The following is a 25,590-nucleotide window of genomic DNA, read 5'->3' on the forward strand; positions in this document are numbered from 1 at the left end:
TCTCAGTTCTCTGAATAGCCTTTTTGGATAGACTATTAAAACAGTAAGGTCAACGGAGGGGAAGACACAAGCGACAAACTTTAGATGACGTTCATGAAGTGCAAGAGACTCAGCTAGCACACTTCAACATGTTAACCCCCTTCCAGTTCGAAGCTGTTCCTGAAGGCGGTATTAACCCAAGACATTTTATGCTGAAACAGATAAAGCAGTATACAGGACTACTCTTACCTCAGCAAAAGACAGGTTACTAAGAACAGTCTAAAGTGATTCCCTGTGCTTTTCCACCTAACCATGTTTCAGGACTACAAAAATATGTTTTCCATGAAGTACGCAAGAAGCTTAAAACAAAACATACATTTTGAAAACTGAATCAATGCTTTTATTTATTTCTAACAAAGTTTTCACCCTCTACCTACTGCTTAAAAGCCAAGAGCAACAAACAAATAATGGTATGTTCAACAAAAATTTAGATATCTACTGCAGCCTTAACATGGCATGTTAAGAGCATGCCTGCAGCTGGAACTATTTCTTATTTATTCTAGATAACTACTGGATTTAAGAATGGATCTTCCACGTATAGACAAGCTCTAAAAAAATTTCACTGTTTTCTTCTTCAGTATAAAAATATAGCATGCACACACACAAAACAAGACTTCTCTTGGCAAAGATGGCTGCCACAGATAAAAGCAAAAATAATTTTTAAAAAAATTGAAAAATCTTGTACAGATTTAAAAAAAAGATGCTATGCATGTACTAATGTCAACTGTATAACAAACTGCCATTCATTCTATGCTATTCTAACAGGTGGATCCAGAAAGTACATTTGCATTTATTTAATCTTGACGCTTTATGTGCTCCTTAGACTTAAACTGCCACTGAACAGACTTGTTACCATAATGTAGAAATGTCTAATTTTGTTCCAAATAAGATTATTTTTTTAAATACAAAAGCAAATTATTACAGAATTATGTTTATGACTCAAGAGCTGGTTTAACAAATTAAACTTTTCAAAGACAATACATTTGTTTCCTGAGATGGCTAAAAGTCACATTTCAACTCCATGTTATGCTACAATTAACAAAAAATACTATGCACAAATTCAGAGGTTAACTACAGCATACAAGCACGTTTACAGAAGTCATCTAATTCTACTAGTCCTATTTGTGTTAACGTGAACACCTTAACAAAAGTCCTAAAATAATCTTTATACATTACAAAACAAGGATTTACAAAACTTTATTTTACTTCCAAGTTACTTCATTCTAAAAATGTTGAAACATAAAAAAATACCATTTCCTAAAGGATTTTACAATAAAAGGCTAACAATCTGGCCTGGAAGAGGTAAATATCTGGAAATCTGTTTTAACAGTCACAAATCAGTCGCTGGTGATTAAAGAACACTTTGTTCTTCAAAGCTGGTAGGCACTTCCTCGTAGCCAGACATGTAAGTTTCCCTACCACTCCTCTTCCCTTCTGTACATAAAAATATCCAATGCAATAAAAAAAATAGGATAAAAGGGTAGACATGTGATCAAATAAAAGCATTATCTAAGGTCTTGATTATTGTTCATCTTGTGTAAGTGTAAAGATTTTGTCCCAAAGTTTTCCTGACATGATGGAGTTATTTGGCCTTTAAAAGTGTCAGCTGAAATACCTCCCTTTTTTACCAGTATATGTTGTTTGCTCACTGCTGTATTGTTGGTTTATGTCTGTAACAGACACTGGCTCTAGGCCAGCCCATGGGTCCTCAAGCATTGAAGGTCTGTAATAGTTTTCCACATCATTAGACACTCTTTTCTCTCTGCCATGCGCTGTACCAAATGGAGTAGATGTCCTGGGTGATCCCTTTGGAAGAAAACCATCAGGTAAAGAAACATTTAATAGACTAATTCAAACTTCAAAAAAAAAAGTTTCCTTCTAATGTAGCAGAGCTTTGAAGCAGATTATTAATGACAATTACTACTCCTCACTTGCATCTTCCTCAGAAAATATTAACTTTGTTATACTTTTAATTATGAGTGATTATTTACCAGGATAAGGAAGAAAAAGTCTTCTCCAAAATACTTATTTATGTCACTCTGGCACATAACTACAGAAAAGCTCCTCACGTTATTTTTCATAAGCTGCCTAAGTCAATATCTAACTCAAAAGCTGAACAACAAAGCATAGTTAGAGGCTGAGGAAGAGTTCATAATATTTACAAGAGCAGAAGTCAGATATTAAGTACTTATAGATTGAATGCGGCATTGTATAACACAAACAGCTACAAATGACCCAAAGAACCTACTGGGAAAAACACCTCGTCTTAACCAAACCAGAGTTGTGTGAAATTGAGAACAGATGACACTGTCTGCTATATAATCTGCATAGTAATCAGTGATTAAACAGATACTGCATAAAAGAAAAATTGTTTTGCATGGAGCTTTTGATATTTGGGGTTTTTTTAAAGATCAAGGATCACCACAATTGCTTCGCAAACCCGCTCTAAGAGAGCTATGATGTAAAGTAAACCATTGTAACCATTTTCTCCTGTTAGCATCATCCACTGTTCTTTTCCTCAGATTCACTTCCTAAAGAGCGAGGTTTTGTCTAAAACTACATTCATTTAAATTAATTTGTTTAATCAAAGTTAAATAACCTATACCACGGACACACAATAGCTCAACTCCAAACATGCCTGTTGCATTCTATATGATTAGAACAGGACTCCTCGAGGCTGGTTATCAGCCCCGACTTTGTAAAGGAGGGTGAAAGCACTGATTCAGGGCTGCTTTCCCCCCGCCCCTGATTTTCTGGACCAGCAGTGACGGTATTTGAATTTGCCTAACAAGCCCTACAGAATCTATGCGAATAGACAACGTGAAACAGTTTCTGGGTACAACTGAGCAATGGTGCCACACAGCGAAGGCCCCTATGCTTACCCAGGAGAACAGATTCCACTGAAACTGCTTGAACCTATTTCTGAAAACACACCATGGCAGGAGCCTGCTTGTGTGGTCCCAGTAAGTACCTTTCCAGAACTCCTAAAGCTTGATGATAAAGGACACACAACCAAATGTGGGAACATCTGTGTCTTATTTACGGGGTACTTGTTCCTCATGCTTCATCATAATACAATTAGGTTATGTAACCAAGATTATCACCTCAAAAGGTAGAGAATTACTTTACTGTATCAAAACCATGAGGGTAAGGTCAGGGAATCACCTCAGAATACATCTAAAACACTTTCTAAAGGACATAGAGTTTCCTAGAGCAAGTCAACACATACTAGCAAAAATGATGCTTATGTGAAGCACTCACACTTAGCAGTAAAGCAGTAGGACGCAGTGCGTTCTATCTTCAAAATAAAAAAATTAACTTTTTAAAACACCATGTTTAATGGAGACCCTGTAACTTTGACACTGTAAAACAGTTTGAGTGTGGAGTTTATTTGATGTTATGTCTAATCTGCAGAACTCAAAAGAAAGCTGAACTGACATAACGATCTGCAGTATCCAGTGACAGAACAAAATAATTCAAAGGTAAGGCTCTTTTGGATGAATTGCTTTTAGAATATTAAGTTTCAGTACAATATAATGCAGACCATCAGTAACACATTTTAGCATGTTTGAAATCTAGGAAATATATTATTACGTAATGCAAGACTGATGGCATTCAGTAAGCATTAAATTTAAGCATGTACATATTTTTTAAAAATTCAGAATACTAGACATTATATGCTTCCCCCCCCCCCCTCTGTTTTTAAGGAAAAAAAAAATAATCAAAATGTGATTATTTGTATTACAGGCCTGGAGAAAAGGAAAACAGCCCTACCTGCGCAAGTGAAACCATTCTATGCAAGAGTAACTGTTTGGTGCCAAAGATACCTTAAAAAACACTTTGTGTTTTACTGCCACTGGTGCCAATAGCCTCTTCTCTCTGAACGTTCCTTAAAGAAACAGTCAATCCTTTCTCAATACTTTTTTCCCAGATAACAAATCTCTCTCTACAGCAGAAAAAAAATCATCTTTTGGTTCTATTTATTAACATGGTACTGAATGAGGTACTACTGCCTTGAAAATAGGGACAGTCACTCCCTTCATCAGCTGTAATTTTAGGTGCTGACAGATGCACAGAAACACAAAAATCACGACTGTACCATTTCAAAAGTGGTTTGTTTTTTTTTTTTACTTTCTGTAATAACTGTCAACCCATCACCACTAACTAGCTACTGGTACTAGGTAGTTCACTAACTCCTGTTGAGCGTAGAAAAGGAAACACTACTGCTAAGTGAATTCTAAGATCGGGTATTCAAGAAATACAACAAATGTTTTCATAAGATGTAAACCTGATGAATCCCTGTGGAAAAAACAGAAAGCCCCATAAACTATTGGCCACAAAGGTTAAATCAGATTTTTGGAAAAATCAAGCTTAGTATGTTTTTCTTGTAAGGTTTCTGTCCATTTCAAAAAACTGAAAGTCTGCAAGCACAAAATGAATGCAGAGTACTAATGACATGACATTAATAAAACATGAAATATCTGGATTTCCTGATGAGATTTTTAAAGGGTCACTTAAGACTTTCACACATGACAGTAGCATCATAAATTTCAAAAGCACTGTAGCATCTACAGAAGAGAGGGGAACAATCCACATAACTCAGAAGAAATTTGATGCTTAGCAAATGCAAAAAAAATCACTCTATCTGTATCCATTCGTGGCCTCATGGACTGAGATTCTTCTTGCCCATATCGAAGAAAAGCAGGACTCACTGTCTAAGAGACTTCCTGTCTCCGTGATTGCCTCTATCGCCCTCCCAGGCAAAACAACGCACGTGTATACACTTAAAAGTACACACATGCACATTGCTTTAGCCCTAGGCAAAGCTACAAACATACAATGTCTCTCTGGTCTTAGAAAGCATCACCATCAGGTCAATGCTCCTGAACTACTCACAGGGTCTACAGAAAGAAAGGAGAGAAGGGAAATTGTTGTGACAATCTGAGATGGGATTAAAACCTGTACCTTCTTTATGGCAAGTTTCTTACTTAACACCAAGAATGGAACCTAGGAGTGTTCCTACCCACAGGTCCTGCCATGAAACAGTTCTGACAAAAGTTACATATTCTTTTGCTCAGTTAATTTAAGGCAGGCTTTTAAAAAAGCACTTAATTGAATATCCAAAGAGTGATCTTCTGAAGGGAAATTAGACATAGGTGATATACACCATCCCTCCAGAATCCCAGCAGAAATCCCACAGCCGTTGCCTTTCAAACAGGTACAGAGGTTAAGCAACTTGTAGGCTCCCACGCTGGGAGATGCTGTTGTGATGAAGAGAACATATGAAGTTCGTAATAATCCCCTTCCACCAACTATGAGATTGCTGTAAAATAAGTTACCTGCATCGTAAAAAATTAACCAAAGACTAGTTTTGAATGGAAACGTGACTATGCAGTGCAGGCACATTAAGACTTTACTGATCCCATTAAGATTTGACTTCAATATTACATTTTAATCCTTAAAGTCTCACTAAGAGCACCTGAAAATGTTATCATTGTTTGTAGGGGCAGGTAGGTGTTATTTGCTACACTTTAAAGATTTCCCTAATACTGCATAAAGCCAGCTATGTACATAAAGTTGGTCTCATCTCAAAAGCTGTCTTCCCTACCTGCACTGCCAGTCACATGCCCCCACTAAACCATCTGAAAAAAAAGCATAACTTGCAGAACCTGTTGTTGACAGCTCTCAGGGAAACTACTTTATGTAAACTAAAGCTTTCAGTGTCATGCAAACACTTTAGAATTATACCTTTATTATCCCAACAGATGCTCTCATTTCTGCTTAAAGAAGCCTCAGCTTAATTCTAACAGAGTGCTTCTTTTCTCAACTCATGTCCCAGAGAGCTCTGTGTGTGCATAGAGCAGCTTCCATGATCTAAGACAACATGAAGAGCACATAGCACTTCATCACTGTGTTAAAGAAAGCTGACCAAATCGGGGGTACACACAAGCAAAAGAGGTGTTTGTTGCAGTTTGGGTGGTGCTTAATTTCCTCTCTACCTTCACATGCTAGAGTATGAAAAGGAAGAAAGCTACACTCTTGTGAGCTCTTGTGTCTTTATCCTTGTTTCTTCCCTTTTCCGATCACACAGTTGCCTGAGCTCGCCACCCTCTCTACCGGCGGGGCGGGGGGGGAAGGCAAACGCTGACCAATGTGGTGCAAACCTCGCTCTCCTCTGAAAACCGTGGTGGAAGGGATGGATGCTGCGCCTTGTCACAAGCCCTCGGCATGCTCTCTCCCCCGCGGGCTGAGGGCCCCGCTTGGCAGCAGCGGCTCCCCCCCTCCCGCCCCCGCCCCGCTGTGCGGAGGCGCAGGCCTGTCTCCCTTACCGCCCTGCCCCCTACCTGGTAGTGCCTCTGGAAGCCCCCGGGCGAGCGCTTGTGCTGCTGCGGGTGCAGGGGAGCTCCAGCCGGGGATTTGCCGCCGTAGGGAGCCGGGTACCGGGGGCTGACGCTCTGCGGCCTGCGCGGGGTCTGCCCCCCCGGCGAGGGGCTCCCGAACCGCCCGCCGCCGCCGTGGAAACTGTGGCCCCGGGGCGAGTGGCCGCTGCCGTAAGGCCCAGGCCGGTGGCCGTAGGGCGGCGTGTGGTGGGGGCTCCCGTAGCCCCGCGGGGAGGGTGGCATGGGGCCTCCGGAGGGAGGGCTCCGGAAGCCGCCGCCCGCGTACGGAGGCGTCGGGGGGCGGAAACTCTGCCGGTACATGGTCAGGGCCGGCGAGGCGATGGCGGAGAGGAATAAAACCTGCGCAACGGCCTGCCCCAGCAGGCCCCTCGGCGGGGCGACGACGCCCCCCACTTTCTCCCTTCCCCCCGCTCCCCGCCAGGGAGACGGAAGGTTCCGGGCTCCAAACGTTCCGGGCCGGGAAGGGCGAGACGAGGGACGCGCGGCGGGCCACGGCCGCGGGGGGCGGCGTCGTCCTCGGCTGGGAGCGGAGCGGTTCCGCCTGTCAGGCGCGGCTTCACCGCGGGCCTGCCCTGGACGGCTCCGGCCTTGGCCGAGGCGGGTCCTCCCGGTGACCGGAGAGCGGGTCTCGGCGGAGGTCGCCCATCCAGCTTGGAAGCGGCCCGTCAGCCTTCAACAGCGATTTGTCACGCTGACTCTGAGGAATTCTGTGCGTTTTCAAGCAGAAGAGGGATCGTAAGAGAGCGTCGGCAGGCGTGTGGCAGCCGTGCCTGCCCACTGGAGCTGTGGAAGAACCGGCGGCTCGGCGGGGGTGCTGCCCTCGGTAACCAGCAGCGGAATCCACTGCCGCGCAGCGAAGCAAGTGTCTCCCGTTCCGTGGCACTGGGCACACGCCCGCCCGCGCTCCTGCCTTGCGCAGTCTTCTAGTGCGGGACCCTGCAAAAGCCACCGACGTTACAGCCGTCCCGGCTGCAAGCCCGTACAATGACACACTTAAAGGGCACTTTGATGGAGAGGTGGCTCTAAAATCAGTCTGAACTGTCAGCAGAGCGGTAGCTCAGGCAATGAGACACGGACAAGCTCACGGGAAAATGCTCTCTTGGAGGACAGCCTCATTTAGCAACATAAACTCAATTTATTCACATTCCTGCTCTGTTCTCAGCTATGTCAAGGCAAACCCTCAACAGCTCTGTAAACAAATACTAAAGTTTTTGGTTTTTTTTTTTTTTTTTTGGATTTCCATCAGTGTAACAAAGCGCTACTCGGTTGCAACATAGGAAAGTTACAAAGGGCTTTCAGAGCGGAGGCGATCGAAAGCTGTAAAGTCAGCTGGAGGTTTCTATGGTTTGTATACCAGTCTCGCGTTTCTTTGGCTTTAAACAGTTGTTGTTTTGAGTTTTTTGTGGTTTGTCTTTTTTTTTTTTTTTTTTTTCCCCCCAATGGCAATAACTAACTTTATGTTCTCAGTCCACTACGTTTTACAATCTCCCTGTGGAAAACGGGGCAATATACTTGCAATTCTAAAACGGAAAGACTGAACTTGCTCACTTCAGTTTTTTGCTAATCCTTTCCTGTTTCGTCTTCTCTAGAAGACTCTTCTATCTATTACTATTTTGCGTGCAAGGAATGCCATGTCTACACAAGACAGTTTGCCGACGTATCAGTTTGTGTGATCAGCTGTATTCCAGAAAAGGGCAGCTGCATTTAATTTAAACCCTTTTCACACCGAGCTAATTAGAGATAATTGTTACACACGGATTGAGTTACACTGGAATAGTTTTGCCGATGAATTTCTTGTTGACAAATCCAAATTGCTTCTAGGATTTTAAGCATTTATGTCATACTTCCCGTTACACACAACATGTCCAGTCACACACCTGTCACGCAGATTTCCTCTACGTTCTGCCTCAGCATTCAGGCCGTCTGACAGGCAACACTTCTCAAGCCTGTGCTATTCGTAATGCTCATTTTCAAGCAGTCTGAAGTTTCAGCTGCTGGTGAGATGCAGTTGTCGTCTTATCCTCACAGCGTATTTCTCATAAATAAATGCTGAACCTCTGTGTGGGCTTTTTTTTATACTGTTAGAGCAAGAAGACACCATGGTGTTCCTGTAACAAGCCCTCCCCGCTGTCCTAACACAAACTAAAAATAGTCTCGAAGTACTTGACTCAAGGAAGAATTGCTTCAAGGTCAATTCAAGCTAACCCTTCCGTAGCCATTACAACTGAAGACGTAGCTCACAGCGTGACATTGCCCCTTCAAGGGAGCCAGACGGAATGGGGGGGTCTACCCTGTGCTGGCGGGAGGGTTTAAAGGTTTTTACACAGGCACAACTGCCGCTGCAAGACGCCTCCCTCTTTATCAAGCCCAGCCACCGGCGTCCCGAACTCCAAGAGACAGAGAAGGGGCACCCTTTTAACGCGGGCTATGGGCCGCCCCGCCGCCGCGGAGGACGACGACGGACAACAACGAGCGCCGTGAAGAGCCGCGGAGGCCGCCGGGGGAGGCCCCGCCCCGCGCCTGCGCGCCGCCCCAACCCGGGAACAATTTAACGCTCCCCTGCCGGTGTAGGAGGGGGGAAGGGGCGGTGGCGGGTGGCGCTTGCGCGGTGCGAGTGCGCACCTTTTCGCAGCGCTCGCTGAGCCGCGCGTGAGGATGCTGCGCGCCGGGATGGGACGGAGGCGCTGGCGGTGCGGTGGCGGGCTGCGGGGGGGCCCCTGCCCCGCCGCGCCCGGTGGCAGCGCCTCGTCGCGCTGCCTCAGAGCCCGGAGCGCCGCCTGGCTCAGCAGCGGGGCGCGGGGCGGAGGCGTTCCCCCGGCAGGTAGCCGCGCCGCGCCCTCAGCTTCCCCTTCCCCCCTTGCCTCGCCGGGCCGTGCTGCCCGCTAAGTCCCGCCGGGGTGGTGGCACGGGCGGGCGAGCGGCTCGGGCAGGGGTCGGAGCCGTTTCGCTGAGGGAGGCTCCGGCCGCTCGCAGCACTGCCGTCCGCCCCGTGGCCTCCGGTGCGGAGGAGAACGGGTCCGTACTGTCCCAGCAGCCGGCTGTGAGCCCGCTGCTAGCCCTGCTAGCCCCCTTCCCCGGCGGGGCTGTGGGGCGGTTGGGGGCGGATATGGTCGCCACTGTGGTGCCCGCGGGGTTACGGCGGGTGCGAGCGCAGCTGGACTTTGCACGGCGGCGGTGCGGCGCTGCGGGAGCGCCGGTTCGCGGCGGGCGGGGAGCGGGTCCGCTCTCCGGGGGGCTCTGGCTAGCAGAGAGGAAGTGCGTGCTTCAGAGGCTACAGAACTCTGACTTCGTCTACTTTGTTTGTTTGTTTTTAGCGAAGAAAAATAAGTCTGAGTTGCAACAGAGTGATTTTTCTGCTGGCTTTCGGATTTGTCTGTTATTAAATAACGTAGACAAACGCTAACAATTGTGTTGGTTGCATTGGAATCAGAGGAAGTTTGGAGTTCTGTTTCCCATGATGAACATACCGAATGCGGCCCTGGTTGGAGTGTACGTGTTGATTGTGAATTAATTCACAGTAGTGATGGACTTGATCATGACTTGCTGCATGTGTAAATTAAAAAATATTTATTGTGCGATCAAAGTAGAGACAATAGACTTAAGGAGTCATGTCCTATCGAATTGGAATGGAATCTGTTTATTTACTGTTAATTTGCATTGGTGCAAAAATATTAGATGTACTAATCAGGTCTTCTCAGTGTACTCTTCTGTTACTTACAAGTATAAAGGAAATTTTTTTGTGGATATGACATGGAAATTAACTTCTATTCTATAGAATGATCTGTGTTGGTTGCTTACTCATTGTTATGTTAAACCAACCTTGGGACAATCTACTGAGCTTAACTAAAGAGTTTAAATCTTATTGAGAGTGAGTGGATCTATTTCTTCATCAGAGTTATTTGTAAAAGATACCTATGACTGTCTAATTTACAGTAAGTTCAAGCATTGTGGGATTAGAGAGTTTACAAATAGGATATAGTTAGAGCTGGGAGAGTGGATTTTTCTTTCAATCATCAGGTTCCTGGAATAATTAAAAGTAAAAATACAAGAGACAAGGTGAAGCTCACATTTCAGAGGTCTAGATATTGAGCCAGAATTCCAACAAAAACACTCTGTGGGGAAAATTTAACTTAGGTATATGCCTTAGGTATATATCAGGTAGTTGCCTGATAGGAAACTAGCAAGGAGAGGGGGGAAAAAAGCAGCAGATGCTTCTGGTCAATACTGATCAATTCTGATCTCTTGTGTGTGTTTGTGATGTGGTTTTCTTTCTTTTTGCACCTGCAATAAGGGATCAGTAGCACTTTTGTGCTCAGAATCAGTGTACCAGGACTGCTGTTTCTCTGTTTGTCAAAAGCCTTTCTGTTGTAATTTTTTCAGCAAATTAGTGTCTTGCTGGAATGCAAATCTAGGTCCTATCTGTTTTGTTTTCTGAGTATCTGTGCTCTTCTAGCTTGAAGAGACTAATAGGCCTATTTTTTTCTCAGATTTTCCAAAGCAAGCTTTTGATCTCTTCTTTTTCTTACATTTCTTCATCAGTGTTATTTATTGGCATTAAAAAAAAAAAAATCCCAGTAGTCTGTCTCTGAAACAACAGTTGTACTCTCTGTTCTGTTCCAACTACAGAAGAGTCCTCATCCCTGAATGGAGTGTTAGTTGTTACCGTAATGTGAGTGGTATGATAAGTAGTAGTTAGTGTTGTGTAATTTTTGTGGTGGTGTTGGCCAGGTGCTCTTTTTGTGTGTTGTATGAGACCACCTTCCAAATAGCAATGAAATTACTGTCCACATGGGGTGGCAAAGTGTTTGCATCCCTAGCGTGCAATTAAAGACACTGAGTTAGCAGAAGATAACTCAGGGTTGCCCAGAAGTGTGTTGACAAACCTGTGGTCTAGACTATGAGTTTGCTTGCTCTGTCTGTGGTGCTTATTGCCACTGCTGTTGTTTCTTAGAGCTAGTCAGGTTGGAAAGGGTAAGGGAAAAGAAGGAAGCATTGTGGTTTCCTAGTAGCTATCTTGTATGTGTGACTGCCTTTGAAAGTTAAAGACAGAACAAGTATGTCCTTGGTTTTGTAAACTCTTTTTTGAAATGTAGATTTTTTGTGTGTTGTGCAAGTGCATAGGTCTACAGAGGTGTCCTGGTTTGGCTGGGATAGGATCACAGCCCAGCCATGCTGGGCAGGCCATTAGCAGTTTCAAGCCAGCCAGGGCAGCTGACCTGAGTTAGCTGCAGGTGTAGCCCATCCCGTAATGTCATGGTCAGTATAAAGGGGGAAGGTTTGCTGAGGAAGGGGAGCTCCTTTGGGGTTCCTGCTGGGGTTCCTCCTGCGCCTCCTCTGGCTTCTCCCTGCTCCTGAGGACTGCTCTCCTGTCAGTTGTGATGACTGGATGCTCATTTGGCTGAGTATAACTGTATATCTCTGTTGGTGTTTCATTAAATCTGTTTCACTTCCACCTATGGGTCTGCTCTCTTTATTTCTGATTACCTTCCCTGGCTGGTGAGGGGTTGTTGGGTGATAGAGCAACTGTTACAGTTTAGTTCCAGGTACAGGCTAAATGTAGGCAACAGGTCAAAACAATTTGTGAGGGTACTGTGTTTCATGTTGGTCTGCTACCTATTAGTTCTAGTTTGTGTCATTCTGATGCTGCTTGCTGTGCTTTTACTGGGTCTTTCTTCAGATTAGTCTTTAAAAGCTATATTTGTGGAAGGCACATAGAAGAGTATCTCTAGAAAGTAGCTTTATTGTAGAATTGCTAGGTGTTTAGAATGGGTTCTGCTATGTTAGCAGGAAGGTTTTCCAACTTTGAAAGCCTCTACTAATGTAATACACTCCTAATAACTGACCTGTGCAGAAAGCTTTGTTATCCTTTATTTGGGGAAGGAGACAAGGAGGATGGTGGGAGAGTGTCATAAAAATAATGTTTCAGACAACCAATGAGAAATATACCTTACAAAAAAGAAATTCAAGAGTAAGTTACTGTTTTCTGTTTCTTATCAGGTGCTAGTAATGTAAAGCCATTGGATGGTGTGAAAATTCTTGATTTAACAAGGTTTGTGTTTTGTCTGTAATTTGTAACAGTCTGTCTAGATGCAGATATTCTGATAGGAAAAACTAAGAAAACAATCTTTTTTTTAATATTACAGGGTGCTTGCAGGGCCTTTTGCCACAATGAATTTGGGAGATTTAGGGGCTGAAGTTATCAAAGTGGAAAGACCAGGTGAGATTTTTATTTATCTATTTTAGGTATAATAATGTGGAGTAGTTTAACAAATAGTTGCTTATGTATTTTAAGTAAGACATGACTGAGAATGCAAGACTGAAAACTTTGGAAAATATTTAGAAAGACAATACTATGTTTATTTGGTGATGGTGCAGTTTTGGTGACAGTGTTTGTGTGGTGGTGTGCTAAGGAATAATAAATTCTGTAGCTATTTGTATTTCTCTGAACCAGCAGTTTTCAAGTTTTGGGACCATTTTACATCCTATTTCTGGCATGGGAGAGAACTAGTTATTAGTAGGTTTGCTTATACACGTGCGAGCTGTTTGCTTTAAGCTTAACACTGTGCAATGTATATATTTTTTATTGGAATTAAGTCTATGTATTTAGAAAAGGTTGTGAGAAGGTTGAAGTTGTAAGGTCATGTAACTTTTTCAGATATTAATGTACAAAACAGCACTGAGTTATCACTTAATAAAGTGCCTTATTCCATTACTCAAAACTAAATTGATTTTGTTTGAATTGTTTGGACTTTGCTTAGGCTTTAGATTAGGCTCATGAATGCTTAGATGTATGGTGGTTTGTGGTTTTTTTTTTTTTAGTGTGATGAGAGGGTTAAAACAGGGTTTTAAGTGTAGTGTTTGAAATGCAAAACTTGACAAACATACGAATCCTTCCAGCAATTAGTTCATAAGAGTTATGGAAAAGCTGTGTTTTCCCATTTGGGAATTCAGAATCTTCTGTTCCCTCTGAGCCAAAACATCTTAGATAATTTAAAATAGGAATACGTCTTGCTACTTGAGATTAGAATACTGTTAAAATGACAGGCAGTTAAATTTTGGAAGCAAACTCCACCTATTTTTACTTTTAGTATTACACGGATGAAATGTGATATAAGCATTTAAAATATATATATTGTTTATTAGCCCTGTTTTTGTGTAATAGTATACAGATCTAGGGTGGTTGGCCAGCTTTTTGACTAGTAAGAGAATAAGGTGACTTGGCATACTGTATCAACTTTCTCCTGAGAATGATTTTAATATACCAGTACAGTTTCAGGTTGTTAATTAAAATTACCTTGTCAAAGGAATAGCTACACTTTTTAGTTTGTAAGACTATAGAAGAAGAATTAACAAATTGCATAGCATTCTGTTTTTTTTAAGAAATATTCCCTGCAATTTGTTTTCACTTTTATGCATCATTATGAATTTGAGGCATGTAATTATGCCATAGCAGCTGCACATTATATGATGTATTTTTTCCTTCTTCAAGTTTCCATGTTTTAAGTTTCTCTCTTTCAGTATTATTAGTTTTGAAAAGAGCTGGTGAAGAAAATTACACACTTGAGATAATAAAATATATTATGTTCCCTATATTTTATTTTAAATAGGAAATATTGAATGTTTGAATACTTAAGAAAACATTGAATGTCTAGCAAAAATTTTGTCCCATCATCCTATGGGTCATCCTTAATCACTCACCATTGTTTAACGTTTTCACTTTGACAGGGCAGAAGCTATGTTGACTTTGTACTATCAGATGAGACTGGCAGTGGTATTACTCCAAGTATATAGGTACTAGGAATGGAGCAATGTCAGTGATTAAGTATGAAGTAACCGTTTTGGTAGATTTGCATTCCAGCTCTTAGAGTTTTGGTTTGTGATTGAAGGAGAAGGACAGCCTGAGAATTCTGAATTTCAAACATTTAAGAATGTGAGTAACCTGCTCTTCCTGTGAGAGGATGTCTGCTTCCGCAGGAGTATTAATCCATAAAGGATAGTGCTCCATGCTAGCCTCCTATGTGGAAAGTATCCCTGAAATGTTTTGTTTTGAATGGTGTGAAGTGGTAACGTACAGAAGAGGTTTTTTCCCTCCAAGCTTCCCACTTGAATCAACATAGTTCTTTGAGATACCAAACAGTACAAGTGTTGATGAGTAGTTTATATGTTTGTGTAACTTTTACCACAGTTGATCTTAAATGGCTGTAGATGGTGTGTTACCATAGTGTATGGCATAATTATGACAGTGGTTATATTGTGTAAGACCAAAGGTCCTCCAGCTTGTTTCTGTATCTATGCTAGTATCAAAGTGTCTTCTGTGTTGGCTCACTAAGGAAAGTTTTCACTCACATGAACTTAACAAGTAGATAAAGTCTAGATACTGAAATAGATATAGGAATGTGCATGCTTGCTAGGTGAAGCTTAGGTGGTTTAAATGTGATGTTGGAGGAAAACTTCTTATTCTTTTATTTGACAGTGTGATGTTGGACAACTATGAAAATGATGATATTTCTTTCAGGAGCTGGTGATGATACAAGAGCCTGGGGTCCACCTTTTGCTGGAACAGAAAGTGTTTATTTTCTCAGTGTCAATAGAAATAAAAAGGTAAATGGAGTGCGGCATTGAACATTAGCCCATTTTTTTGTAGTTACAACTGAAGACATAATACTTTTTTATTTGATTCTTAACATATATAATGGAGCAATAGTTACATTGGCCTGAAGTTACGATGAATAAACTTTAGGAGAAAAACAAAGAGTTCTTTTGAACAAAAAAGGCTGCAAATGTCTGGTGTGGTGCTGTGGTCAGCTGAGGCAAACTCAAAAACCCAAGAGTGACCCTCCTAGTCATCAGCTGCTGGTGCAGATTGACTGAAAATGAACCCTGCTGAAAGTAAGGGTTATTTTGTTTGAACGATTTTTTTTCAGGTGCATCAGCTCAGCTGACCTGTGTCAGCTGGAGCTGGAGGAGAGCAGGCATCATACCATAGTTAGGTTGGCTAAAGTTAGCTTGTGAAACTTCAAGATTAAGATGAAGTTTCATGAGATGCCTGTGCTGTTTAATGGCTTGTTGTTATTGAAATGAATGTTTCTGGTGTCCCTGTGTGTACTTGCAGTAGTAGGTGCTGTGCAAACACACGGTGAACAGACTGCAGTACAGCTCCCAGCTGTACATCTGTCAGACCTGTTTTGGTGCTTGTCTGATCCATTGGTGAGACAGTTACACTTCCTTTAACATCTTTTTTTTTTTTTGCAGGGGGAGGTGGGGTGTGTGTTAAAAGTTACTTACTTGATTTAGCTGTAGTGTGAAAGTTGACTGTTGGTTATGTTTAGAAGAGGTTGATAATCACCAGAAGGGCTTTAACGTGAATTACTGTTGTATTTTTTTATCCCCAGAGTATAGCTATCAACATGAAGGATTCAAAAGGGGCAAAGCTAATCAGAGAGGTAGGTCTGGATAGCATGCGAACTGTGCCTATTTATAATTGTTTTGATCCTGAGTAATAAAGAATAAACTCTGCATTTCAGTTATTAATTTGGTATCTGATAATTAAAAATATGTATGTGTGCAGTAAATGTGTTAATTTACAGTATATAGCCTCTGTACTCTGTGCTTTTGGACTCAGTGTTCAGTGTAATTTCAGATGGTTTTAGATATAAAATTTACATGAAAATACCATCAGAAGCTTCAAATGAAATAGTGAGGAAAAGGTCTACCAGCCTAGTGTATACATATAGGAAATGAGCTATATGACCTCTGTTACAGTAACTGTACTAAATGATTTTAAAATGAAAAGTGATTTATAAAATCATCTCTAAGGTAGTGGAAGTGTGAAGGGTAAAGATGTGTTCTTTCTCCCCCCTTTTTCTCAAGCTAGGTGCAGATAAAGGTGATGCTTGTTCTGTAAACCACTGTCAAGTCTTGGGAAGTTGATATGATGCTGATAATATAACTATGTCTAGTTGATTTAGGATTTTGACAGTCTAACAGCCTAGTGCTTTCATTTTATTGTTGCTGTATTTGATCTTGTTGTACTACTTGATTAGAAAGATTCAAGCTGGACTGATCTGATGAAGTCAATGAGCAGTATATAAAGAGGGGATACTGGGCTCTGTTATGTGCAGGTTTTTGAACGTTACAGTGTATTCATGACTTCAGTTGCTGGGCATCTTTGAGAAATACAGCCCTGCAGGTCAAACTTTTAATACTTGTTTCTTTTTTTCTGTATTTGAGTTAAGAATACAAGGGTCTTCTAAAGGTGATCTGTTTTTCCATTGAAAAATTAAAGCATCACATTTCACATTCTGTGAAGCTTGTGCTTTGTCATACCTTTATTGAGAAACATAAGACTTGCTACTTGTTAGTACTATGGTTTTAGCCCTGCAGCACTAGCACATCTAAGAGGGTGAGCTGGCTTCTGTTACTGTTTGTTTCAATATCAGTTCCAATCACTTTTTCTCAGTGAGACAGTGTGACCTGGAATAAGTGGAATTTGTCTGGTAGTATTTTTGTTGGGAATATTGCATGAAATGGAAATAGATTAAGTTGTCTGATACTTTTGGCCTTTTTTCTTCCCCATCAGCTATGTAAAAGGCACTCATATGGAAATCTTTGGAGTCTATAAATAGCCAAGGATCCTGCAGCACCTTTTCTCTTTGCAGAACAGAACCATTTATCATTGATTTGTTATGAAGCTGTATGTTTATCTTAAGGTTTTGGAAACAACCACTGTCATTTGGAATAATTTTGCATGGTATAACACAGATGTGTTTTTGGATAAACTAGTCATGTTCTAAATAAGGGCCATAAAAATTGTTTGTCTCCTAAGACAACTAGCTTGTGTTTTGACCTTCAAAACTGGTGAAATAAAGTACTCTACACAAAATGTCCACTGATTCCATGTGTGTGGGCTGGACCTGTTTGAAGAGTTAAAGGCAGCTGGGCCTATGAGTTGGGATGAGCTGGAGAAAAGATGGCTTCAGCGTAAGCTTCTTATGGGACTGCCAGTATTTGTGGTTAAGAAGTTCCGTTTTTCTCATCTTGATGTTTGTGCAGGAAGATTACTGGTTGAATCTGGTTTTAAATGTATAGCTTTCTGCCTGCAGTATGGAGAACGTTTTCATGGTCTATGGAGTTGATTGGCTGGTGACTTAAGGTTTCGCAATATAACATTTTTGTTTGAGGCTCGGGTGCCTGGTTGAGTTCAAATCCCACATAATTTTTAAATCAAAGCAGCAACTTTCTTCTCCTTGATTTGTTATGAAAGAGCAGCATCCTCTCTGTCAGCTCAGTGATAGGCTTCCCACCTTTTTCCTGCTGGTAAGATCTCTTGTACTACTGTAATGTGGAGCTGTCATGTTGCTGAAGATAGGATAGCTGGCACCAAGAGTACTTAGAGCTTCAGACAAATGGTTCCTGCCAGTGCTAATGTTAATTTTTCCCTTAGCTTGATGTCACTGAGATAGTCAAGCATGTATGAGAATTCCCAAGATGTGATGTTTTGGAATTTCCAGGGGGAGAACTAATTCTGCTAAATATTTACCATACTAGCTGTGGAAATGAGATCTCCTGTGACAAAGTAATTTCTTACAGTTTTTATCCTTTATTAAAGTTGCTTTCATAACCTTTACAGCTTTCTGTTTCTTCAGTCAATGGTATTCCTATCTGTGATATAGCAACATTATGTACTGAAGTGATGAGACATTACTGAAATGTGACTCTGCTTTGTGGAGTTGTTCATAATTCTGCTTGATTTAGTGTGACAGTTTTTGGAAGTATTTGTTGCTGAAGTCTTGACGTTCCATTATTGCATCTCAAATGGAACTAGAATATAACTGCTGTTTGGAGTTTTGTCGAAGAATATGTAAGGGGAAGTTATCTATCACAGGCTTTTGTTTTCCATTGTGTCCTGGTAACATCAGGACAGATATGTATAAAACTAAGTGTTCAGCAATGTATTTGTTACTGTTGTCTGTAAAGAAGTTGATGGCAAGAAGAAATTCAGGTTTGTGACAGTGGTTACTCATACATAAATAGAAATTGTGTCCTGAGTCTAAGCCCTAGAAAAGAAAATGTAGTAGGCTTATAATTTTTTTTATCAAGAAAGGTGGCATGGTTAGAATAAATTTTGTTTCCTCCTCCTTATAAATTCCATACAGGTAGAAGGAAGAGGGCAAATCTCACAATCTAGAATCATATTAAAAACAAAGGAGTAGAGTGTCTTCAGGTATATGATAAAAGCACAGCCTTGATAATTCAGCCAGTAGTATCAAGAGAGCTGAAGAAATCTGTTAATCAGGAGTCCTGGCTGCTTTTCTTCCTTTGGCATAGCATTACAAAATACTTGTCCAAGGGTCTGCTCTTTCATAATTACATCATTCCCACAAAATTATTCTTTGGTCTAATTTTTTTGCGTTTCTTTATTCTGTGTCACTTGAGCCCTGTCTTCCTTTCTAATGCTTTTGGTTCACTGTTAACTGCCTTCCAAATATTTGTATGTCTTCCTGAATGAAAATTATTTTTTCTCTTCAGTGATGGTATGTGCACCAGTCCCATGCTCTGACATCCTTTTGTTGCAATATGACTCAACATCTCTTCAGAGCATTATTCAGCAGTTATTGTCAGAAGCTCATTTTAAGAACCTTGAGGATACCTTTGTTCTGAGTATTTAGCCTTAACAATTAACTCTTCTATTTTTTCATGGAGAACTAGGAGAATTCAGTTGTCTGGGAGCTGATGGCACTCCTTCCCTTCCGTTACCTTTAGCTGATAGGTCTGTGTGTCTCATGCATGCTCTCTCACTTGATAAAGCAAACTATTTGCACACATTCACACATAATATATGTATATATGTACACACAGAAATATGTGTGTGTATATATATGTTTTTATGTGTGTATGGACATTCTTCTCTGCATGGAGTTTTTGCAAAAAAAAACCCATCCCGCCAAAAAAACTCCAAACAAAACTTCCAAAAGGTATGAATAGTTTGCTTTATCAAGTTAGGTGCATCATTATTTGCTGTTGTTGTTCAATTTAATGACTAATTTGGCATGCCTTATGCCTTTTCTTTCCTGAGGCATAGATGTTGAGCTTATCAGTGTCCTGTTTAGAATACATAGTATTCCAACTCAGGTCTGTGTTGTATTGCTGTGGTAGTAGAGGTTAAAATACAAGTGATATGTTCAGAGGACTTGTAAGACAAAGTGTGAAGGTTCAGTTGACAGTGGACTTAAAACCCCATTGACACTGAAAATCCCTTTGAATGTTAAGAACATACAGTTCATTTGGATTGGAGTCTGAATCCAGTTCTTCACAATGGCAGAGCCCTGGGGACCTGTGCTTAGTTCAGTGAGCATCAAAAAGAGTGCTATACACAGACTGCTGCCTTGATGATTAAAGACTATTTCCAAGTGCTGTGAAAACTTTAGTGGCAGAGCTTACGCAGCACTTGTAGGATGTCTTGAAAAATTCATGCTCTTTGAAACACAGCAATGCTTATTAAGAATGTGGAGACTGTTTCTCATTTTACTATAGTTCTCCAGGTTCTTGGCATAGCCACTCTAAAAATACTTCATAACATACTTTAAAATGCACCTTTACTGTATGCTGAACTTAGTTTCTGTAAAAGTTATTAGTGTCTCTTCCATGCATTTAATTAAACCATTCAAGTTGTGTGCTGCCTTATCTGAATAAGAATCAGTTTCTGTCTTTCCTGTGAAATACTTGCTGGCTTGGCACCTTCTTTGGCTTAAATTTAGCTGAACAGCTTATGTGCTAGAAAAAAAATACTTGTGATTGCTATTATGATGACAACAGTTTATAGAAGCTGGTCTAATATACTGTATGTACTAATCAGACAGGGACATGGTAGTTTCAGAGAGAGTGATTCTAATCTGCTGCAAATAGCACTGAGAAACAAAATGTTTTAGGTTATGCTTAAAAATGTGTGCACAAACATGTACCTGTTGGAATAGTTTCTTAAATTCCTGGGCGGGGTGGGGGGTGGGGAACAACAAAGCAGAAAACCTATATCTCCCTCAAGTCATGCATCTTTCTCTTAACATGTAGTTCTCTTGCTTCAGGAGTTCTTAATTAGTATTAGTCTTATTGAAACATCTCTATGTATATCCATTTTGTAACTTTTATAAGCAAAAAGAGATGTAATTTGAAGCCCACTGAAGTTATATGTTAATCTTCAGCTTCAGTAGATTTTTGGACTAGGTCATTATTTAGATGTGATGGAGAAAGTCACATTGCAGAGTTTGACAGCACTATTCTAACTGAGGTGGTTTTAAGATGTTTGTTTTAACTCAATACAATTTTTAGGCTCCCTATTCTGCCTCTACATACAGGAAATGAGCTATATGGCCTCTGTTACAGTAATCAATGATTTTGAAAAACAACTTATAAAATAACTTTTAAGGTAGAGAAAGTGTGAAGGATAAAGATGCATTCTTTCTTCCCCCTTTTTCTCAAGCTAAGTGTAGATAAAGAGGTAATGCTTATTCTGTAAACTATTGTCAAGTCCTGGGAAGTTGATATGATGCTGATAATATAATTGTATTATAATTGTATCTAGTTGCTTTAGGATTTTGACAGTTGTCTTTCTAGATACGCAGCATCTCTAACATGTAGTTTGCAGACATTCACAGTGTAACAGGCCAAAAAATTTCTCTCTAGGTTTGTAAGTTTTCTTTTGTCAAAGACTGGAGTAATTTTGATTAATGAGATTTTAAAATTAAGTTACACAAAGAATTTATTGAACTTTTGGAATCTCATTAATAAATCTTACTTATCCTTTTCTTTTCTAAAGCTTGCAGCAGTGTCTGATGTTTTTGTGGAAAACTACATCCCTGGGAAGCTGGCTGAAATGGGTCTAGGTTATGAAGACATTAAAAAGATTGCTCCTCATGTAGTGTACTGTTCAATAACAGGTATTTTAATTTCAATTACTTGTGCTCATTACTTCCTTTATTCCAGTCAACTTGTTGTAGAAGTCATGCAGTTCTATAGGAGAATATTACTTTGATGTCAATTAAGATAAATTGAAAGACTAAGTGAGTTTGACTGTTCAATTTAAAAACAGGTATAGAAAATTTGAGGCAACAACCAGTTTCACTGTGGCATTACCATGCCAGCCTGGCATGTTCCTATTGACTTCAAAGGAGCCAGAATTGGCTGGGCTCCTTGGATTTTGCTTTGAACTAGTCAAAACCTGAGAATTTCCCTCCTCCTGCCCTGTCTGTCCACACCATTCCACCCCCCCCCCCCCCAATTTTACTGTATCAGTTTACAGTCAGTTTACATATTGCGGGTTTCCAGTCTGGTGATCTCAGTGTTCTTTACTGCTCTGAAGCATCTCCAGAATTGTGTGCTTATCTGTTTATGGAAGTTTTACATTACTTTGCTACAGGCTGTTGCCTGGTAACTGAAATGGTAGGAGAGTTGAGGTTACTTTATAAATGCTGGGAAGAATGAAAAGAAAGTAGGCATATGAATATCAGGAACTGCATACTTGTTAAAAATAATTTTAAGTCTGAAAAATTGCTTAAAAAAAGCCCCCGCACAACAAAATACCCCTAAAAATCTTATCAAGTGCTAAAATTAAAGGATTTGTGCATGTAAAGCCTACTGTTAAAATATGATCATGTTAAACTAGAGGTATTTTTAGACTGGTTTAAAATCTTTGTTACAAACCTGTTAGGCCTCTGAATTTCTGAAGAATAAATGTCTTGGGCTTTTTAGTTACTGAATATTGATGTAATTTAATAGGAATCAAATAGCTTTTTCTAGTCTGTTTTGATGTATTATGTTTGTGGCAAGTGTCTGAAGATGACAAGAACAGAAAGGCATTTATGTTCAGGGCTTGCTGAGACTCTCTTTAAGTACATTCTTAGGTTGGTCAGTGGCTAGTTTCCACAATGATTTTCCCATTTGCTTGTACATATCACAGCTGGAATTTGTCGAGTGTTTTTTTGCACTTTTTTTAGTTGCTGTACCCATAATTGATGAAAGAATAAAAATTAAATCCAAGCTACAATTTACATGAGGTAGCCTGGCCTTTGAGTTGGTAAATCTGTTTTTCCATTCATAGTACATGTCAGTAGTTGAGTGCTTTTGTGTTTTACTAATAATAGACAAAAACCTTACCTGAAGTGAGGGCCTAAGAAAAGATACTCTCTCATTTCACTGAATCATAGAATTGTTTAGGTGGAAAGGACCTCTTGAGACCACCTAGCCTAACCCCCCTATTCAAGCAGGGTCAGCTACTGCAGGTTTCCCAGGACTGTCCAGCTGAGTTTTGAGTACTTCCACAGGTACTCTGGACAACCTTTTGCGGTGTCTGATCACCCTCACAGTAAAAAAGTTTTCCCATTGTTCAGGAAAGCTTGCTCATTGCCTCTCATTCTCAGTGGGTGCTACTGAGAAGAGTCTGGCTTTCTCTTGCTCATTCCCTCCCACCTGGGTATTTATTTATAGCTGAGATCCCCCTGAGCTTTCTCTTGTTTAGGCTGAAGAGTCTCACCTGTCTTGCCCTCTCATGTCAGGGCCTCTAGTCTCTCAGTTGTCTTTGTGGCTCTGTGCTAAACTTGCTCCAGTAAGTCTGTATCTGTCTTGTACTGGAGAGCCCAGAACTGGACACAGTACTCCAGATGTGGCCTCACCAGTGCTTAGTAGAGGGGAAGGATCTCTTAGCTCAACTTGCTGGCAACACTCTTCCTAATGCATCTCAAAATACTGGTGGCCTCCTTTGCTCCAAGGATGCATACTTCTGTGTATTCTCTTTGCTCCCTAAGTTCCTCCACTGAGGGTAAGTCTTCCTTGCTGCAGACTTTCCCTCTAGTCACAAGGATCTAGGACTCCTAAGGGCTGTCTTTCCTGGTAAATACTGAGGCAAAGGTGGTATCAAATACCTCTGCTTTCTCCATGTCCTTTGTCACCAGTTTCCCTGCCCCATTCTGCAGTAGGTATGTGGCTTCCCCAGTCTTTTTCTGATGCTAATTTGCTTGCAGAATGTTTTCTTGTTGCTCTTTTGTGTCTTTTTTGAAATTCAGCTCCAGGTCAGCCTTGACCTTCCTAACCATATGCTTGCACAATCAAACAACAGCTCTATGCTCCTTCTCTGTCACTTGCCTCTCCTTCCACCTCTTGCAGACACTTTCATCTTACTGTCAAAACAGGTTGGACAAAGATCATACAATTTTGCTGTTTAAAGCTTTGTGTAACGTGTAGTTTGCAGTTATGTTATACATAATGAAACCCACATGAACATTAAAAAATATTTAAATACATAACTAAAGATTCTTTTTAAAATTTATTCATGGGCTAGGTTTGTTTGAGGTTGAAGGTGTTTGGGAGGTAAGTGCTGAGTGATGTTTGTCAGGCACCTATAAAACAACTTGGGATCTTAAATTATGGTTGCTTAAGTCTTGGACGTCTAACAGGTGACAAGGAACATCTATTTAAGGTCGGTACATCTTCTAAGAATAAAGACCTAAAATATCTTATACCCTTAAAAATAAGACAAAACCTTAATCTAAGCATATTAAAAGAAGCAACTGGACTAGGACCAAATGTATATCTGTTACACAGGGCATGATGGTGATACTTAGGCAGTAAGTTATTTGGTTTATTTTTTTTGGCACAATCAGGTAGAAAACTGGTTTAAGAAGAAAGAATTCCTGGTTGATTTATAAAAGCTCTGTTACCTAATTCTAAATATTACAATTCAAAACTTTTGTGGTATGGTTGACTCTACATGCTCAAATATATTTTTTTCTTGCAAAGGGGGATGGGAAGAGACTAGAAGAGATTCGATGTACGATGTTTAGCTTTAAAATAAAAAAACAGTGGAAAGATGATCAAATTAAAATACTTGCTGATAAAAATTGCATAGATTAGCAGCTCAGATTAAGATGAATGCCTATTGAAAGAGGCGAAGAGAACTCTGTCTCTTCCCCCTTCCCCCCCATCACAAATAAGGCCAGACAAACAGCAAAAGAGGTTGGTAAAAGCGTTAAAACATCTTTATGGTAGCGAAGTTATGTACATGACTATTATGGGGAAGGTTAGGGAGTTTCCATACTGGAGCCATTTTCTGCAAGGGATCAGTTTGAGATAGTTTAATCTGAATATCTGATATAAAAGGCTTTTAGAACAAATTGGTAAATTAATATTTATAAATCACCTGTAGCAGAATATCTGAGCAAAGTGAACTTTTGGTCTGATCCTTTGTTGTTATTAAGGCATGTCATAACATTGCCAGTGAAAACACACACGCAAAAAACCCTGGACATGTCAAGCTGTTCGTGTAAACATAGGAATTAATTAACTTTTGTGAAGCAAACAGTGGACCTAATTGGCAATCCTTTGCTTTTGTTCCTTGCTATTCATGGTGTTCAAGTGCTTTTCTTGCCTGCCTTTCTTTTCTTCTGGGTTCTTGGACGTGGAGGCCTATGAAAAACAGTGGGACTCTGGGCACAGAAATTTGCCTGTAAGCAGTGTCTCAGATGTTTTAACAGTAGACATTGCAATATTTGACCCAAACCCCAGGTTCGCATAAATTGAGGCATCTGAGTTGGACGGCTGTTTTTGTGAGAGATTGGCGCAGAAAGCAGGTAACTGCATTCTGGAAGGCTATCAAGAAGCGCTCAGTTTCCCTGATGCGAGGCAAGAGCTATGCTTGTGACAATGTGAGAAGATAAGGATTGGTAATGAAGTGGAATGAACTGAGACATGCTGAATCTAGTAGGTTCCAGAGAGCTCAGATGTAATCTTTCAGATAGAAAGGTACTGAAAATGCAAACTAGGATTTTTTGGTAATGCCATAGAAAGTTATGTGTATATAGGATGCCTAGCTAGTGCTATGGAAAATATGAGTTAAGGAAGATCCAAAGAGAAGTATTTTGTCAGATGTTTGTCAAATTTGTTCTGGCCTAGAACATTGAATTAAATGGACTAGTTGACTTCCCAAATGTTGAAAATTGAGACAGATTATCTTGGATACAGCAAGCCCTTTTACATCTAAACAGTATTACATTTTAGATGTGAGAATACGTAGGCACAGACATTTTGGCATAATGCTTGATAATAAATAAGTGACCAAGAAATAAACATACCCAGAGTGTCACAATCAGTGTTTTTCAAACTT

At 40.6% G+C, this 25,590-nt stretch overlaps 2 protein-coding genes across 2 annotated transcripts in view; one reads left to right on the forward strand and one right to left on the reverse strand.

The window, feature by feature from the left end:
* Positions 1 to 352: 352 nt before the first annotated feature.
* On the reverse strand, positions 353 to 6,740 carry MPLKIP (M-phase specific PLK1 interacting protein). The gene is made up of 2 exons (XM_086468319.1): positions 6,384 to 6,740; positions 353 to 1,845 (listed from the first exon to the last, which is right to left on the reverse strand). Exons 1-2 carry the CDS (start codon positions 6,738 to 6,740, stop codon positions 1,642 to 1,644), a joined length of 561 nt encoding a protein of 186 aa, XP_086324445.1. The 3' UTR covers positions 353 to 1,641.
* A 2,355-nt stretch (positions 6,741 to 9,095) lies between these two features.
* The window catches only part of SUGCT (succinyl-CoA:glutarate-CoA transferase), a 327,908-nt gene continuing 311,413 nt past the window's right edge, over positions 9,096 to 25,590 (forward strand). The window contains exons 1-6 of the mRNA XM_086468093.1: positions 9,096 to 9,261; positions 12,438 to 12,489; positions 12,584 to 12,657; positions 14,956 to 15,041; positions 15,833 to 15,883; positions 21,253 to 21,373. Of these exons, the coding sequence (XP_086324219.1) occupies positions 9,096 to 9,261; positions 12,438 to 12,489; positions 12,584 to 12,657; positions 14,956 to 15,041; positions 15,833 to 15,883; positions 21,253 to 21,373 (550 nt within the window). The remainder of the gene's footprint in view (positions 9,262 to 12,437; positions 12,490 to 12,583; positions 12,658 to 14,955; positions 15,042 to 15,832; positions 15,884 to 21,252; positions 21,374 to 25,590) is intronic.

The sequence above is a fragment of the Leptosomus discolor genome, chromosome 7 (genome assembly GCF_034619465.1).
Source record: "Leptosomus discolor isolate bLepDis1 chromosome 7, bLepDis1.hap2, whole genome shotgun sequence".
NCBI classification, from domain to species: Eukaryota; Metazoa; Chordata; class Aves; order Leptosomiformes; family Leptosomidae; genus Leptosomus; species Leptosomus discolor.

Coding starts and splice junctions, on each gene's coding strand:
- MPLKIP (XM_086468319.1), bottom strand. CDS start 6,740: ATGTACCGGCAGAGTTTCCGCCCCCCGACGCCTCCGTACGCGGGCGGC. Junction 1,846..6,383: donor GCTTCCAGAGGCACTACCAG/GTAGGGGGCAGG, acceptor TTTCTTCCAAAG/GGATCACCCAGGACATCTAC.